Source organism: Vigna unguiculata, chromosome 11, assembly GCF_004118075.2.
Source record: "Vigna unguiculata cultivar IT97K-499-35 chromosome 11, ASM411807v1, whole genome shotgun sequence".
Classification (NCBI taxonomy): domain Eukaryota; kingdom Viridiplantae; phylum Streptophyta; class Magnoliopsida; order Fabales; family Fabaceae; genus Vigna; species Vigna unguiculata.
The window spans coordinates 39,422,491-39,438,640 of NC_040289.1; the positions used below are offsets into that span (position 1 = coordinate 39,422,491).

The 16,150-nt window shown below is 29.0% G+C and overlaps 1 protein-coding gene across 1 annotated transcript; it reads left to right on the forward strand.

Moving 5' to 3' along the window:
- The first annotated feature begins 3,080 nt into the window (after positions 1–3,080).
- LOC114168919 (serine carboxypeptidase-like 35) lies at positions 3,081–5,502 on the forward strand. Its single transcript, XM_028053898.1, has 8 exons — positions 3,081–3,549; positions 3,647–3,751; positions 3,847–4,035; positions 4,157–4,236; positions 4,349–4,630; positions 4,733–4,872; positions 4,957–5,049; positions 5,123–5,502. Exons 1-8 carry the CDS (start codon positions 3,303–3,305, stop codon positions 5,379–5,381), a joined length of 1,395 nt encoding a protein of 464 aa, XP_027909699.1. The 5' UTR covers positions 3,081–3,302; the 3' UTR covers positions 5,382–5,502.
- The last annotated feature ends 10,648 nt before the right edge of the window (positions 5,503–16,150 follow it).

Below are 16,150 nucleotides of genomic sequence, written 5' to 3' on the forward strand. Positions count from 1 at the left end.
CTTTATTTTGGTTTAGCATAAAACTAGTAACAAAAACTTTTATTGTATCATCACATAAAAAAATTATAGACAATATTTTTTATTGTATCGTGTTTTCATATGTCAGTGTAAAAATGTACCACACTTATTTTTAATAAAGTAACATTTAAAAAAATTATCCTCATTTTTTTTTTTCTTTTTAGCCAAATTTTTCCTTTCCTTAGTCTGGATGCTGCTATTTTGTTTTTCAAGAAACCCTATTTGATCAAATTCAAATAATTTAACCTTGTATTCCATTAAAAAATAATATATTACAAACACAAATAAAATATTTCAACGACAAGAATGTTCAGATAAAAAATAATATACTTCATCAAACATCTTTCTATCGTATAACTAATACCTTAAATAGAAATAAAAAAATGAAATATCATATATTTAATTTTGGCAAAACTGTAACCGAGTTTAGGGAAATAAAGAAAGACACATGTATTGTTCATGCACTTGTACTTTGCTAAGAATACATAAAGTTTTAAAAGAAAAATGAATTAAGCCTAAACCATATTGAAGGTACAACTTATTTCACTCATTATTATTTTGTATTTTTATCTCTTTCACTGAAATTTTAGATAAAAATAGAAAAAGTAGAATAATGAAACTTTATTTTGGTTTAGCATAGAACTAGTAACAAAAACTTTGATTGTATCATGACATAAAAAAAATTATAGACAATATTTTTTATTGTATCCTATTTTTACCGTGTTTTCATATGTCAATGTAAAAATGTACCATTCTTATTTTTAATAAAGTAACATTTAAAATAATTATCCTCATTTTTTTTTCTTTTTAGCCAAATTTTCCGTTTCCTTAATTTGGATGCTGCTACTTTGTCTTTCAAGAAACCCTATTTGATCAAATTCAAATAATTTAACCTTGTATTTCATTAAAAAATAATATATTACAAACACAAATAAAATATTTCAACGACAAGAATGTTCAGATAAAAAATAATATACTTCATCAAACATCTTTCTATTGTTTATCATATAACTAATACCTTAAATAAAAATAAAAAATTGAAATATCATATATTTATTTTTGGCAAAACTGTAACCGAGTTTAGGGAAATAAAGAAAGACACAGGTATTATTCATGCACTTGTACTTTGCTGAAAATACATAAAGTTTTAAAAGAAAAATGAATCATTTCACGTGTTAAAATGGGTTGGAACTCGCGAGCCAACTCGGGCTCACCATGGGTTTGGGCCGGGTTGGATTAAATTTTTTTACAAATTTCAATACGGGTTGATTTTTGACCCGGCTCACCTAGAACCCGATTCATCCGGGTTGAACCCGTATTGAGCCGGGTTAGCTCACCAAACCGCAAATAAAGGGTCACACAAGTATTTTTTTTCTAAGTTGGGTTTTGTATTTGGGTCATGTTAGGTTTTTTTTTTTTAGCCAACACATAGACAATTTGTATTTTTGTAATTTTGGTCTGTATTTAGAGTGTATTAAAGTTTATTTAGATTTTAATTAGAATTATAATCTAGTTTTGAATAAAAAAAATATATAAAAAAATATTTTTTTAATTAAGTGAGTATGTGAGCCAACCCGTTTAACCCACCAACCCGCGATGGGTCGGGTTGAATTAGGATTTTTTTGACTCGCTAATAAGTGAACCGGGTTGGGTTGACTCATTAAGTGATCAACCCGTGGTGGGTCGAGTGAGGTCAGGTCGGATTATCCGTTTTGACAGCTCCAACTCAAATTGACCACAAGAATTTATTAGCTACTCTATTAGAAAATTTCAAAATTATCATGAGCTTAAAACATAATTAAACCTATTAACTATAGCCAAATATTTTCATTAATAAAAATATTATAATTAGACAACATTTAATGATATAATTTTAATTTAATTACAATAAATATTAAGTTATAATGATAGATTCAAAAGAAGAAACATATAAAGCCCTTGCATAGTTGCTCCTTGCAGCCCACGTTTTGCGCCCGGGCATCTTTACTTTTGTTTACTGCACTCCCACGGTTTACTTGCTGCAACCCATTGTTAAAAGCACTATTCTTACCTCATGCACCTATGTTCCCCCACATTTTGCTTCCCATACCCATATTGCAGTTTAATTAGTGCAATTGATAATAAAAGAAGACAAAGAATAAAGTGGTTCGGTATGTTTGAAATAAGTAGAGGTTATTGCAACTTGGCCACTTTTGTTTGCATGTGCAGAACTATCCATTCCATGTTTTCTATCTCTCAATCTTTTCCTTTTCAATACGCAGAATTCCTGTCATGTCGTTTTTCAGTTGGTGTTACGTTCAATCTTAGCCCTATAACCTGATCCTACTTCTATACTGTTACTACTTTATTATAAAATGAGTTGAACTTATAATGTCGCACTTTCTCTTCTAAACTTAACTAAACTTTATCCTAAACCACCTTACAACTTCCGTGTGCTGTGTTGGTGATCTAATTAATTGTTATATTATGTTATATTTAACTTTTACTAAGTAAACTTTAATATTGACTAACTTTATTAATGCTTCTGTCATCCATGGCCAATCTTTCAGACTAAGAATTTGGTCGGCTAGTTCATCTCTCAACACCAATACTTCTTTGAAATTTCCCTGCTTTTGCACCATTTCTTTTACTTTTCATAAAGAGACTACATATAAAGCTGAATCCAGAATTATATGTTTCAACTTTTCAATCCTCGCAGATAATAGAACAACCCTTATTTCCCTTTCTGTAACAACATAATACTGTACAGTACAAAAACTTATTTCCTCCTATACAAATAACTTTTCTTCTTTATTATATTAAATCAAACCCCGCGGTAGTATGGTCCATGAATCACCTAATTTTAATGCCTAGCTAGCCCTCTTATTAGGTAGTGTCTTCTTTCTCCTTTATAACCATTTCAGGTGTGGTGGGGAACCTCTCTAACTATTCTTTCTTTTTCCCATTTCACACACATTCTGCTCCAAATCAAGACTCACTCCTTAATTACATTCAACAACGTTAATTACGTCAATCACCGGCTAAACATCTGCTTAATTCAAGCTCTTGTTAGAGACTAACAGATTGGATCGAAAGAAAATGAAGCTAAAGCGAACAGAGAATATAGCAACTTTCAAAGAATATCACAATAAGTAAAGACCATGACATGTTGTCTTTCAGTGTTGGCACCTTCAACTCTATAAATAACATCACTTCATCACTCACTTCATCACTTCATCACTCACTTGAACTCTATAGCTTTTCGTTTCTCTCTCTCTCCTGATATCTCTACACGTCCAACAGCAATGGCTATGGAAATCTTACTCGTTGTCTTTCTGTTGAGCAACGTTGCCGCCGGAGCTGAATATTCCGCCGGCTATAACATACGGGATGATAAGGTGACAAATTTGCCGGGACAACCACCGGTAAAATTTGATCATTATGCTGGTTACGTGAAGCTAAGAGAAGAAGAAGACAAAGCACTATTTTATTGGTTTTTTGAAGCTCAAGAGGCTCCGTCGGATAAACCTCTTGTGCTTTGGCTTAGTGGAGGTATGCGTGAACGATATATGTCCACTCCTCTGTTTTTCATTTTATTTCATTTTCAAGTCATGCTAAGTGATAAATTAATTTTCTGATACCTGCACAGGACCTGGTTGTTCGTCAATTGCTTTTGGAGCAGCCCAGGAGATTGGTCCTTTTCTTGTTGATGGTCATGAGCGTCTTACGTTCAACAGATACTCCTGGAACAGAGGTATACAATATTATAATATGATTGTCGTAAATTTTAGATATTTATTTGGTTAATCGGTTGTATATGTAATTTGGGTGTTGGTGTTTCAATTCTAGTTGCCAATATCATATTCTTGGAATCACCTATTAGTGTGGGTTTTTCTTACACTAATAATTCCGAAGACTTAAGTAAGCTCGGTGATCAAGTTGTTGCTCTTGATAACTATGCTTTCTTAGTTGGTTGGTTCAAGAGATTTCCAAGATTCAAATCTCATGAATTTTACATCGTAGGAGAGAGCTATGGAGGTACTTTTCTAATCTCTACATTTAATCAATAATTTACTAACTAATTTCATTGAAGTGATAAAGTTGCAATTATAGATAGTTCCACATGTTCTAATGCGGTTTTTTATGTTTGAAATCATAGGACATTATGCTCCTCAGCTGGCCGAGGTCATACATGAAGGAAACAGGAACGGCCCTTACATAAATCTGAAGGGATTCATGGTAATATGATTGCTCACTTTTAAACTAATTAGATAAACTCAAAAAATAAAATACATATTTATATTAAATTTGACAGCTTATAACTGATGAATTTTGTGTAATTGAAATGCAGGTAGGAAATGCTGTGATTAACTATGTCACAGATTTAAAAGGCGTGTTTGATTTTGCTCTGTGTCATGCCATCATTACAAAGCAAGTATATGATGGCATAAGAGAGACGTGCGATTTCACGAGAAAGGAGCAGACGAAGGAATGTAGCCAGAACGTGGGCAACTTTCTAGAGGCCTATACTGATATAAATATATTCAGTATCTACTCTCCTGTCTGTCCGGCTGACTATGACAAACCACTTTCAGACACGCCTAATGTTGCTCCGTATGCTGTCTCTGAATTTGTAAGTATAATTTTTCCGATTTAGAACTCATCCATTTCTTAGTTAATAATATAATTATATATATATTGTGGAGAAAGTAAATTATTTTGTGCTTTATTTTAGGATATCTGGAATATGATGCCGTCAACGGGATACGATCCATGTGAAGTAATTCACGTGCAGAAGTATTTCAATAAGATGGACGTCCAGAAGGCCATTCATGCATACCTCCCTAACATGTCTCAACCCCACACCGTATGCAGGTGCCTATTCTGATAATATGACATGTATTTATTTCATTGCTAATTTTAGATAATTAAATTAACATTGTTATTTTTGTGATGAAGCACAAAAATAAAAAATTGGAATGACTCGCCAACCACAGTTCTCCCGGTGATTCAGAAACTCTTGCGTGCCGGTTTACGCATTTGGATATACAGGTATACTTATAATTATTTGCATGATGAGTTCAAATGATGATATTTTAACATGTATATACATTTGTGCATGCAGTGGAGATACTGATGGTAGAGTTCCACTGATATCAACGAGATACAGTTTGCGAGAGTTGAATCTGAATGTGACGGAAAAGTGGAGAGTTTGGTTTGAAGAAAGAGAAGTGGCGGGGTGGGTGGAGGAGTACGAGGGTGGTCTCACTTTTGCCTCCGTCAGAGGTGCTGGCCACCAGGTTCCAGTTTATAAACCACAGCAAGCTCTTTCTCTTTTCTCCCACTTTCTATCTGCACAACCACTTCCGTCCTCTCGCTTCTGATTCATTCCATTAAGTTGTTTCCACTATGTTTCTGCATTTTTAAATCTCGTTTGGGACAAGCAAGTTAGATGATTAAAGAGGTGGTGAGGACTCGACTTAATATATTCTCGTAATTGAACAATTTCCTCTCCTTGATCCTTTCCTGTACTAATTGCTAATTTTTTTTACAAATTAGAAAAATTAATAAAACCACCTCCTCTATGTTTGGTTGTGGAAGGAAGAATCATTTTAAACTTCAAAGATTAATAAAATATGAAATGAAGGATAACAATATATATCTCGTTTCTGAGAATCAAAAAATGCAAAATTGTAAGAAAGAATAAAATAAATCAGAATAATATAAATTTGTTGCACACAATGATAATGAAAGAAGTTGAGCAGCATCAATCTCCCAAATCTTCATAGAAAATGTGGGTTCAGGGCCACTTAACATTTCATCTTCATCTTCATCTTCCTCCTCACTGGACATGAAACTGTGACGGCACCAATAATCTTCTACAGAGGGAAGGGAAGAAAAATTTACATGTGTGCAAACTAGGGTTTGTTGTGTGGGAAGACAACATCTGCGACGGCTACACAGATAGGGTTTCTGAAAATATAAAACTAATACAGTTTCATCACATCTAAAAATAAAACTTACAATTCCATATTTAAAAATTATAACATTAATTTTTATATCGGGTCGGGTCGGGTCGACATTTTAATTTAAAATTCGAACCCAATCATTAATACTCATCCGTTTTATCTATATTAATTTATTTATATTTATCCAAATTCAAAAACACATGTCCGTTCAGCTACTCTTTAGAAATTTTAACTCCTCTCTTTTTGGGTGCCTTATTTTGCACACCACACACACCTGTATGCTAAGCATTGGTTGCACCCACGTTTTCTCTGCGTACCCCTACGTTTTACTTAGTTGCATTCCATGTTATTAGATTTTTATTTGCTGTTTGTACCCCCACGTTCATTATTTATACCCTGTTAGTTTTTTTTGGGCTAATCTCTATTTTACATTTCACACCCCTATTTTATTATTAATCATACTTCATCTTTTTATCATTCAACATCTCATATTTTCTTGTGTGCACCATATCTTCATTAAATATAAAAAATAAATATATTCTAAACTAATATAAACTTTTTAATAATGATAAATAATAAAAATATTAAAACCATTTTAGATGCACTATTCATTTGGTTATTCCAAGTTTTTAAAATCATTTTAAATGTATTTCTAATTTAGTTATTTCCAAATTTTAAAACTACTTTAGATGCATTTCTAATTTGATTATTCCAATATTTTAAAATCAATTTAGATGCATCTTTATCTAATTTGGTTATTCTAAGATTTTAAAATCACTTGAGATGCACTTCTAATTTGGATATTTTAAATTTTTATAGTCACTCCAGATACATTTGTAATTTGTTATCCCAAAATTTCAAAACTAATTTAGATGCATTTCTAATTTAATTATCCAAAAATTTTAAAATAATTTTAGATATACTTCTAATTTCGTCATTTCAAAAACAATTAAATTACTGTTGTCATTTCATCGGAGCATTTAAAATTACCTTTGACACACTAAATTCATCTTATATGTTTTTAATTTATTTTAATATCATGTATATCCATTTGGCTGACGTTGGATTTTTTCACATATTTAATTCCATTCATTTTCTCATGTTAGATACACATGACCTACTTTATTTTTGTTCGGCAACTTTGTTTTTAATATATTTACTTTTCTACTGGCTATATAAAACAAAAATTTGCTTAAGAAATTCCCAAGATATGTGTTAGATTATATATTATTCTTTTACAATGCAAGAAAAAGAAAAATATATTTACCTAACCCCTTTATCTTCATGAGTTAGTAGGTTCACCTAAAATATGTACGTTACACATTATACTAGCAAGCAGTGATTCTACCACTGGATACCTCCACTTTAGCATATTCTAAAATCAAACTATTATAAAATGTTTGAAAAGAATCTCCAAACTGGTTAGGACACTTGTACAGTTTCGTTTAGTAAAAATAGAAAAGTTGATAGTGAAATAATATACTTTTGAAGAAAATAATAAAAATCAAAGACATTCCTAAAATGTTGAAAAAATGACAATCCATATATAACTCAACCAGTGTCTTCACATGCATAAGATTAGTTCAGATTCGATCACAACTTAACAATTTTACTTTAGATTGTGAAGTGTTTATAATTATTTGTAATGAAATTATGTCAAAGAATTGGATGATGGCATGAGTGAGATATATACAGTGCAATGTCTAGTTACTTTAACAAGAAAACACAAAATTACAACTTTCAATCTAATGGTGTTTTTCTTTTTCTTAATTTTGTACAATACATTTATTTATTTAAAATACATCATTTTATAGGCAAAGGGAAAAGAATTTTGGAAAAAACAGCATTGGTATCACAGAGGGAAAGAAGAGTGAAATGCATTAAAAGTGAAAGATGGTGTAGTGTATAAAGCATAAATAAACTTAGGATTAAAGTTGTAACTTTGTGTTTTCCTAAATAACGTAGACACAGCCAGGGACCGATCATTGATAGGGCAGGGAGGGGGAGGGGCATGGCCCCCAATATTTTTTATTTTTTTTTAAATTATGTGTATGTTTTTGAATTTTTTTAAATTATATTTATATTTTTGAAATTATTTTAAATTCTATATATCTTTTAAATTTTTATATTTTTTAAAATTATATGTAGTATATTTTAGAAATTAATGGAAATTAAATTGTGTGAATTTTTTTTTATAAAATACAACCTTTAATCTTAACATAGTTGGTCATCTAGTTTTTTTTAGTCTTAATTTGGTTATTTTTATTCAATTTTTTTGAAGCGAATCAATTTTTTTTCATACACTTGGATTATGTTAATTGCACCAACAAAACAAAATATCTTTATTAACTGTTTCAATTTTCAACAAATCGAGACTAAAAAAACATTAGACAACCAACTAGACATGTCTGGACAAATAAAAAAACAAAAAAAAAAACCATTAAACCAAATATTTATTAAGATACTTTTTATTTATTTCTCATTGTCTTTCTAATTTTTCACAAATTGTATTCATCTCTCATTCTCACATGTTTTCTTTTTTCTTTTGAAGAAAAAAAAAATTAGACACAAACTCATTTTTTTTTCTGATTTCTCATTTGTTTTCTTTCTTTCTTGAAAAAAAAAAGGTAACTCTCTATCGTCTTACCTGATAATAAAATATTAGTTTACGAGTTATTAACATGATTTTTTTATCTTACAAGCCTTTTGTAAATTCATTTTTTATGAATATATAAGAAAAAAAATTGTATTCTAATATTATTTTGAAAAAAAAAATTATATAAATGGAAAATAAAATAATAGATTTATTTATTTTTAAATGATTAAAGGGAAGCTATTCGCGTGAAGATAAAAATAGATACATTCTACTTCTTCATATATTTTAAAACATTATACTAATAATCTAATCTAATTATCTAATTATTTAGTTTAAAGAATTATTTTTTAAAACATTATATTAATAATTTAATTTAATAATAAAAAATTATATTATTTTGGTCCCTACAAAATTTTTGGTGAAGATGCCTTCATCATCAGATTCTTTCATGTTAAGAAAATTACATAATTTCATTACAAACACATAACAATCTAAAGTAAAATAGTTAGGTTGTGATGGAATCTGTATTAATCTTATGCCTGTACTGTGAAGACACCGGTTGATTTATGTACGGATTGTTATTTTCTCAACATCCTAGAAATTTAGGAATAGGTTTGATTTTTATTAGTTTTTTTCAAAAATATATTATTTCACTTTCAACTTATCTATTTTTACTTAATGGAATTATACAAGTGACCTAACTAGTTATTTGGAGATTCATTTTCGAACATTTTGTTATAATAATGTGATTTTAAGTTATGCTAAAGGTGGAGGTATCAAGTCGTGGAATTGGTCCTTGCTAGTACAATGTGTAGTATTCAAAGTTTAGGTGAACCTATTGTCACTCATAGAGTTTGGGTTAGGTAAATATTTTGTTCTTTTCTTTACATCGTAAAATAATAATATATAATATAACATATATATTAGAAATTTCTTAGGCAATTTTTTGTCTTATGCAACTAGTAGGAAAAGTAAATCTAGAAAAAAATAAACTTTCAAAAAGAAAAAGATAAATAGGTTATGTGATCTAAGATAAGAAAAGGGACCAATAGAATTAAATATGCGAAAAAAATCTTTTGTCAAATAGATTATACTAAAATAAATTAAAAACATATAAAATGAACTTAGTGTAATGTGTTGTTTATCTTCTTTTTGTCTTTTCTCTCCTTTATGTAAATAATGAAATACATATATTGAATTTTTTACATACTTGTTTTTTTTTTCTCTTATCATATTATATAACTTATAAATTTATTATTTTTATTCTGTTTCTAAATGTTTATTAAATATTATTAAGTGTTAATGTAAGGTTTTGTTCTGTCTCTCCTCCACTCCTTCTTTCAGTGCTTTTTATCTCTAACCTATGTAACTACCTCTCTCTTTTTAGTGTTTCAGTGTATTATAGAGTTTAAATAGGCAGAAACACAATTTAAAAGGGATATTTTAAATTTTACTAACCATAGAAAGACATTATTTATGCATTACTTTATTGATGCATATGCATTATCAAAGAAACAAATGAAAATAATTATGTGTTGTATTTTATTGAAAGGAAAAACATTTAATATACACAAATAGAGTATTTATAATTAATATATATAATATCTATAATTATGTTATTATTCTTATAATACTCCGCAAAGAATGTGCAAAATTATTTCTGTAATTAAGGTATTTTAATAATTAAAATATTTTTTCGTCATTTAATTTTTAAAAACTTTCTCACTTTTTTTCCCTTGATAAAGTTTATCCCACTTACTTATTTTTCGAGCCAGGAAGAGGACTAAATCTTAGTTAGCCAATAAAGTTGTCAAACGAGAACGAGCAAGGAATAGATAAAGGTTAAAGATAATAAAAGAAATGATAAAGTTTTCTTTTGTAAAGCAAACACTATTGTTCTCATTCCTTCCTTACAATTAGCACTATATGACGCGAAGACGCATGAAGACAAATCACCATAGTGAGGCATAGAGTCTAGGAGACACATAAATGAAAAAGGCGTGTAGCACAAAGATGCATAGGTGCAATTTAGTATGAATAGACATAAAAGCGCAGATAGGCACGAAAATGTGCAGAAAGACGGGACGAAGAATAACATAGGTGCAGAGATGCACAAAGACAAAGAGACACATGGAGGCACGAAGACACGTAAAGGTGCAGGGACGCACGGAGGCGTGGAGACTCAAATGGGTTTGGAGACGTGGATACACACAAAGGTAAGGCACAAAGACGTATCGTTCTACCTACCGTGACACGTAGACGTACAGTGGTTGAAGTTATATTTATTTCATTAATTTAAAGTTATTTTGATTCATAAGATTAAAGGTATCAAATACCCTAAATGTTACTAATAAAATAAATTTATATAATTATTAAATACTTGGAAAATGAAAAACACAAAGATCTTAATTATTTTAAAATCGTAACTTACAGATAAAAGTAAAATGTTAATAAATTTATGAAAATTAATTAAACTCTTAGTGAGTTTTCAATATTTCAGGAAATGTTATATTAAACACAAGATTGCGTGCAAGAAAACCAAAAAATTACAAAACAAATCAAGCCTTTTGCCTTTTGGACATGGTTGAAGGTTTTTGGATCAAGATTAATTTGATGAAACTTAAAAACATAATTTAAATTTAATATATTTTATAATTATTTATTATTTAAATTTTTATATATTATTTTTTATTGTAATAAAATTGCTATTTAAAGAATGTATTTAGAATTTGGAAGCTGTAATTTCTAATAAATACTAAAAGGATATTCATTTATCAACAAAATTGGGAAAGAAGTAGTCATTTTACAAAATATCAGACTTGGGACATTTCGTAGTTTTATTGAAGCCATTAGTTTGTGAAACTTTAAAAACACATGTAGATCAAAATTAAAATTGAATTTACTTCATAATTATTTATTGTTCAAACTCTCTTATTCTTTAAATTTCTATATATTATTTGTAATTATAATAAAATTGATGTTCAAAGCATTGATTTTATTTACTTCTTTCATAAAAATTGATATAATATCGTAATTCTATTGACATTAACAACCAAAATGTTATTTTTTTAACACACATGTCATTTCTAGTTCCTTGTTCGTTAAAGTTTATTGTAAAAAGTTTAGTTCCTAAACTGCAACAACCAATACTGAAAAAAAAAAAGTATAATAATTTTTCCTTTGTTTTTTTTTTCTCTTTTAAACATTAAACAAATATAAAACTATAAATCTCATCTTTTAATACATAAATTAAAGAAGATCAAAAGACACAATAATATTTCCTTTTCAACACATCTGAAAAGGGAGTCATATTATACTTGTTTTGCAGGTGAAAAACACTTAAATAATAATGAAATTTAAGATGGAATACATTTAATTTAATATAATAATGATTTTTTTTTCATTTTAGTATTATATTTTTGTGATTGGTGAGATGAGATTTAAATTATTGTAATTAGATAATATTTGTATGATATGATTTTAATGACAATTATTAATAAGTTATAACGATATACTAAAAAACGAAATATAATTTTTAAATTATTATTATTATTATTATTATTATATTTATATTTATTATTGGTATTACAAACAAAATAAAAAATATAAAAAAATATTTTTCTTACTTCACCCAGAGATTATATGTTCGCATCCCTTTTCCTAATCGATCAATTTTTAATTTTGTATTTTGATGTGTTCCGTCATTTCGTATGTTTTAGAGTTTAATGTGTTTGTTTGTATATTATCTGTGTTCTAAAGTAATATTTGTATATTATTTAGTATATGATAATATCATTCGTCTAACAAACCAGAAGAAATAAAAAAGTGGTTAATATCTTACAAAATATTAGCCATCGGAGATTTCACAGTTTTACTAGATTCATGTTTGAATGATTAATTTGATCAAACTTAAAAAACATAATTGGTAAAAATTATAATTAAAATTCAATTTACTTCGCAATTATTTATTATTCAAACTCCTATATATTATTTTGTCTTCATAATAAAATTGCTAAAGCAAGCATCTTAGTTCTCTTATGAAAATTGATACAATATAATTCTAATTTTGACATTCACAAACAAAAAAACTTCCTTTTGGGACACATTTGCCGTTCTTAAATCCTTGTCTGTTGCAGCATGTTATACAAAATTGAGTTTTTAAACTACATTTCAATCCATTACAATTTGGAATTGCATTACTCTCAACTCTTAATGATTCTGTATATTTGGAATTGCATTACTCTCAACTCTTATTGATTCTGTATATAGTGATTTTGCAACAACCAGTCCTAAAAAAAATTACATTGTTATAATAGTTTTCTTTCATTTCTTCTTTAACTTTTCAATATTAAACAAATAAAAATTGAGCATTATTTTTTGAATGCATAGAATAAAGAAGAAGAAGATTGCAAAACACACAGCAATGTTTCATTTCTTCACAAGACTATCAAAAATGAAATTAATCTACAAATTACATGAAGGTAGAATCAAAACCATAACTAAAATTCCCAATAAAAAATATTGATTGAAATGAAAAGTCATAGAAAGAATATTAGGTAGTATGAAATAGTTTTTTAAGATTTTGAGTACACTTTACCACAATAATCAAATATAAGAATATAAAAATGTTTGTGTTTGTCATGCATTAGTAGGTCATATTTATAGCAATGAAATGTATCTAAAAATAATAATGAAATCTTATTTTTTATTATCATATCCTTAAATAATATCTTTTGTGATTGGTAAGATGTTATTTTAATGATTTTATTTAATGACAATGAATATTGAGTTATAATGGTAGATTAAAAAAGGAATAATATCAACTTTTATTTATATATTTTGTGTTTGATTTTATGGAAAATAATGCATTTTATTACTTTAACTATGGTAATTCTCTTTTAGATAATATTAACTAGCCTTAATTATGTTATAAGTTATTGAGAATCTTTCAAATGAGTTATTTAAAGATTTTTTAGTCTACTGAGTACTCAATCGTATTTTTTTTTAATTTGGATCTGGCTGTTAATTCTCTCTTTCAAACGGAATGAACAGAGATAGAATCAGAGCGATTCCTTAAAATCCTTTCTGGATATTCCTCAATGGGCCGACAATTCATGGAACGTGAGAAGCATGTGAATAATCATCTGGTTCGGAAGAAATCGAAGAATTTCTTGGAAATTCTGCAAGAGCCACTCGTTCTTTTTTCTCTGACAGATGGTCAGAACTTCATCTGGGTTCGAATCCTACTACTATTTAATTTTAAAATTATGATTTTAATATTTTAATAAAAATTGAAAATATATCATAATTTTATATTTCATAAAATCAAAATAATTTTATTTTTGAGAAATTCTTATAAACATTTACTTGGAAGAGACAGTTGATTAGATTGACAACGATATTTCAAAAATTAGTAGGTGATAATAAATACTTTAAAAAAAATGTTAGTTTTGAGAATAGTCTTTCTTTTATCTTAAATATGAAGAAATATAATTATGATACAATTATAAAATTATAAACTATATTATAAAATAATTAAATAATAAAATAACATGCGGTGACAGGTGAACAATGAAACATGACATCATAATAACCACTTTAGTAAGTCATTTAACAGTTACATCACCAAGTCTACAAAGTTAACATAAAAGTTAATCACCAAGTCTACAAAGTTAACATAAAAGTTAACAACAGGGACTCAATTGAAAAAATTTAATTTATTGGGTACTCAAAAAGCTGTTAAAATGGGTTGGAACTGTTGGAAGGGGGAGCCTTTCATCCATAAATGAAGAACAATTTTGATGATGTCTACTGATCTAGGATAAAATATAGCTTGGTCCAGTTAGGATATGCATTAGGCAATTAGCTTCTCTTTATCAATTGTATTTCAGGCCTGCTGTGTAATCCTGCACATGATTAGTTTCTGATCTAATGGATTAGCTGTGAAGTCTGGCACAAAGTGAGTGAAAATATACTCACGATAATCGATTAGGTAATTTGCTAATCAAATTAGTGACAGCAAAAACCTTTGTATAAAAGCTGTTTTGTAATCTGTTTTGGCTCTGGATTTTTGAGAGAGATCACGCAGTCTTCATCTGAGAAAGAGAAATCTGAGAGACACAAGAGCTTCAGAAGATTCTGCAATAACTCAAGTACAGATCCAAGAAGGGTTGATGGTTGATTCTACCATGATGGATCTTGCTTGATTCAAGAAGCATCAAGTCAAATCTGCACAGTATAGGTGTATTCGTTTCTTGTTTTGTTTTCTGTACTTTTGATTATAGTAGCTTCAGTGTTTGAAGTGTGGACCTAGGTGCAATTGTGTGGATGCATTGCTCCTAGGGGGAGTTCTTGATTGTTGAATCAAGTTCTTGGGTTTTAGGGGTTAGAATTACATAGGTGTGCTTGTAATTCTTGGAACCTTTCTGTTTAGTGGAATCCTCCTAAGTGTGTTACTTAGGAGAAGACTGGATGTAGATTCTTTTTGAATCGAACCAGTATAAATTGTGTGTCTTGCTTCCTTCTTCCCTCTCATAATCTTTCTTGATTGATTTAAACAGTCCATTAACCCAGAACTGCGAAATTGATTAATTGAGTTTTAAACCTTAAAGACTCCTTCAAGATTCACATTAAGTAAGTGAAAAACTCATTAATCAATTCAGATCCCTTTGTGGTTAAGAGTATTAGACAGAACTGTTTTTAACAGGAACCCGCGAGCTAACCCGGGCTCACCACGGGTTTGGGCCGGGTTGGATTAAATTTTTTTTACAAATTTCAATACGGGTTGATTTTTGACCCGGCTCACCTAGAACCCGACTTACCCGGGTTGAACCCGTATTGAGCCGAGTTAGCTCACCAACCCGCAAATAAAGGGTCACACAAGTATTTTTTGCTAAGTTGGGTTTTGTATTTGGATCATGTTAAGTTGTTTTTTTTAGCCAACGCATAGATAATTTGTATTTTTGTGATTTTGGTTTGTATTTGGATTGTATTAAAGTTTATTTAGATTTTAATTAGAATTATAATCTAGTTTTGAATATAAAAAATAAAATAAAAAATAATATTTTTTTAATTAAGTGAGCTTGTGAGCCAACCCGTTTAACCCACCAATCCGCGTGGGTCGGGTCGAATTGAAATTTTTTTGACTCGTTAATAAGTGAACCGAGTTGGGTTGACTCATTAAGTGATCAACCCGTGGTGGATCGAGTGAGGTCGGGTCGGATTATCCGTTTTGACAGCTCCAACACAAGACCACAAGAATTTATTAGCTACTCTATTAAAAATTTTCAAAATTATCATGAGCTTAAAACATAATTAAACCTATTAACTATAGCCAAATATTTTCATTAATAAAAATATTGTAATTAGACAACATTTAATGATATAATTTTAATTTAATTACAATAAATATTAAGTTATAATGATAGATTCAAAAGAAGAAACATATAAAGCCCTTGCATAGTTGCTCCTTGCAGCCCACATTTTGCCCCCGGGCATCTTTACTTTTGTTTACTGCACTCCCACGGTTTACTAGCTGCAACCCATTGTTAAAAGCACTATTCTTACCTCATGCACCTATGTTCCCCCA

Excerpts from the sequence above, each read along its gene's own strand:
- LOC114168919 (XM_028053898.1), top strand. The coding sequence starts at position 3,303 with ATGGCTATGGAAATCTTACTCGTTGTCTTTCTGTTGAGCAACGTTGCC. Across the intron at positions 4,631-4,732 it reads CGTATGCTGTCTCTGAATTT|GATATCTGGAATATGATGCC; the intron begins GTAAGTATAATT and ends GCTTTATTTTAG. Across the intron at positions 4,873-4,956 it reads CAACCCCACACCGTATGCAG|CACAAAAATAAAAAATTGGA; the intron begins GTGCCTATTCTG and ends TTTGTGATGAAG.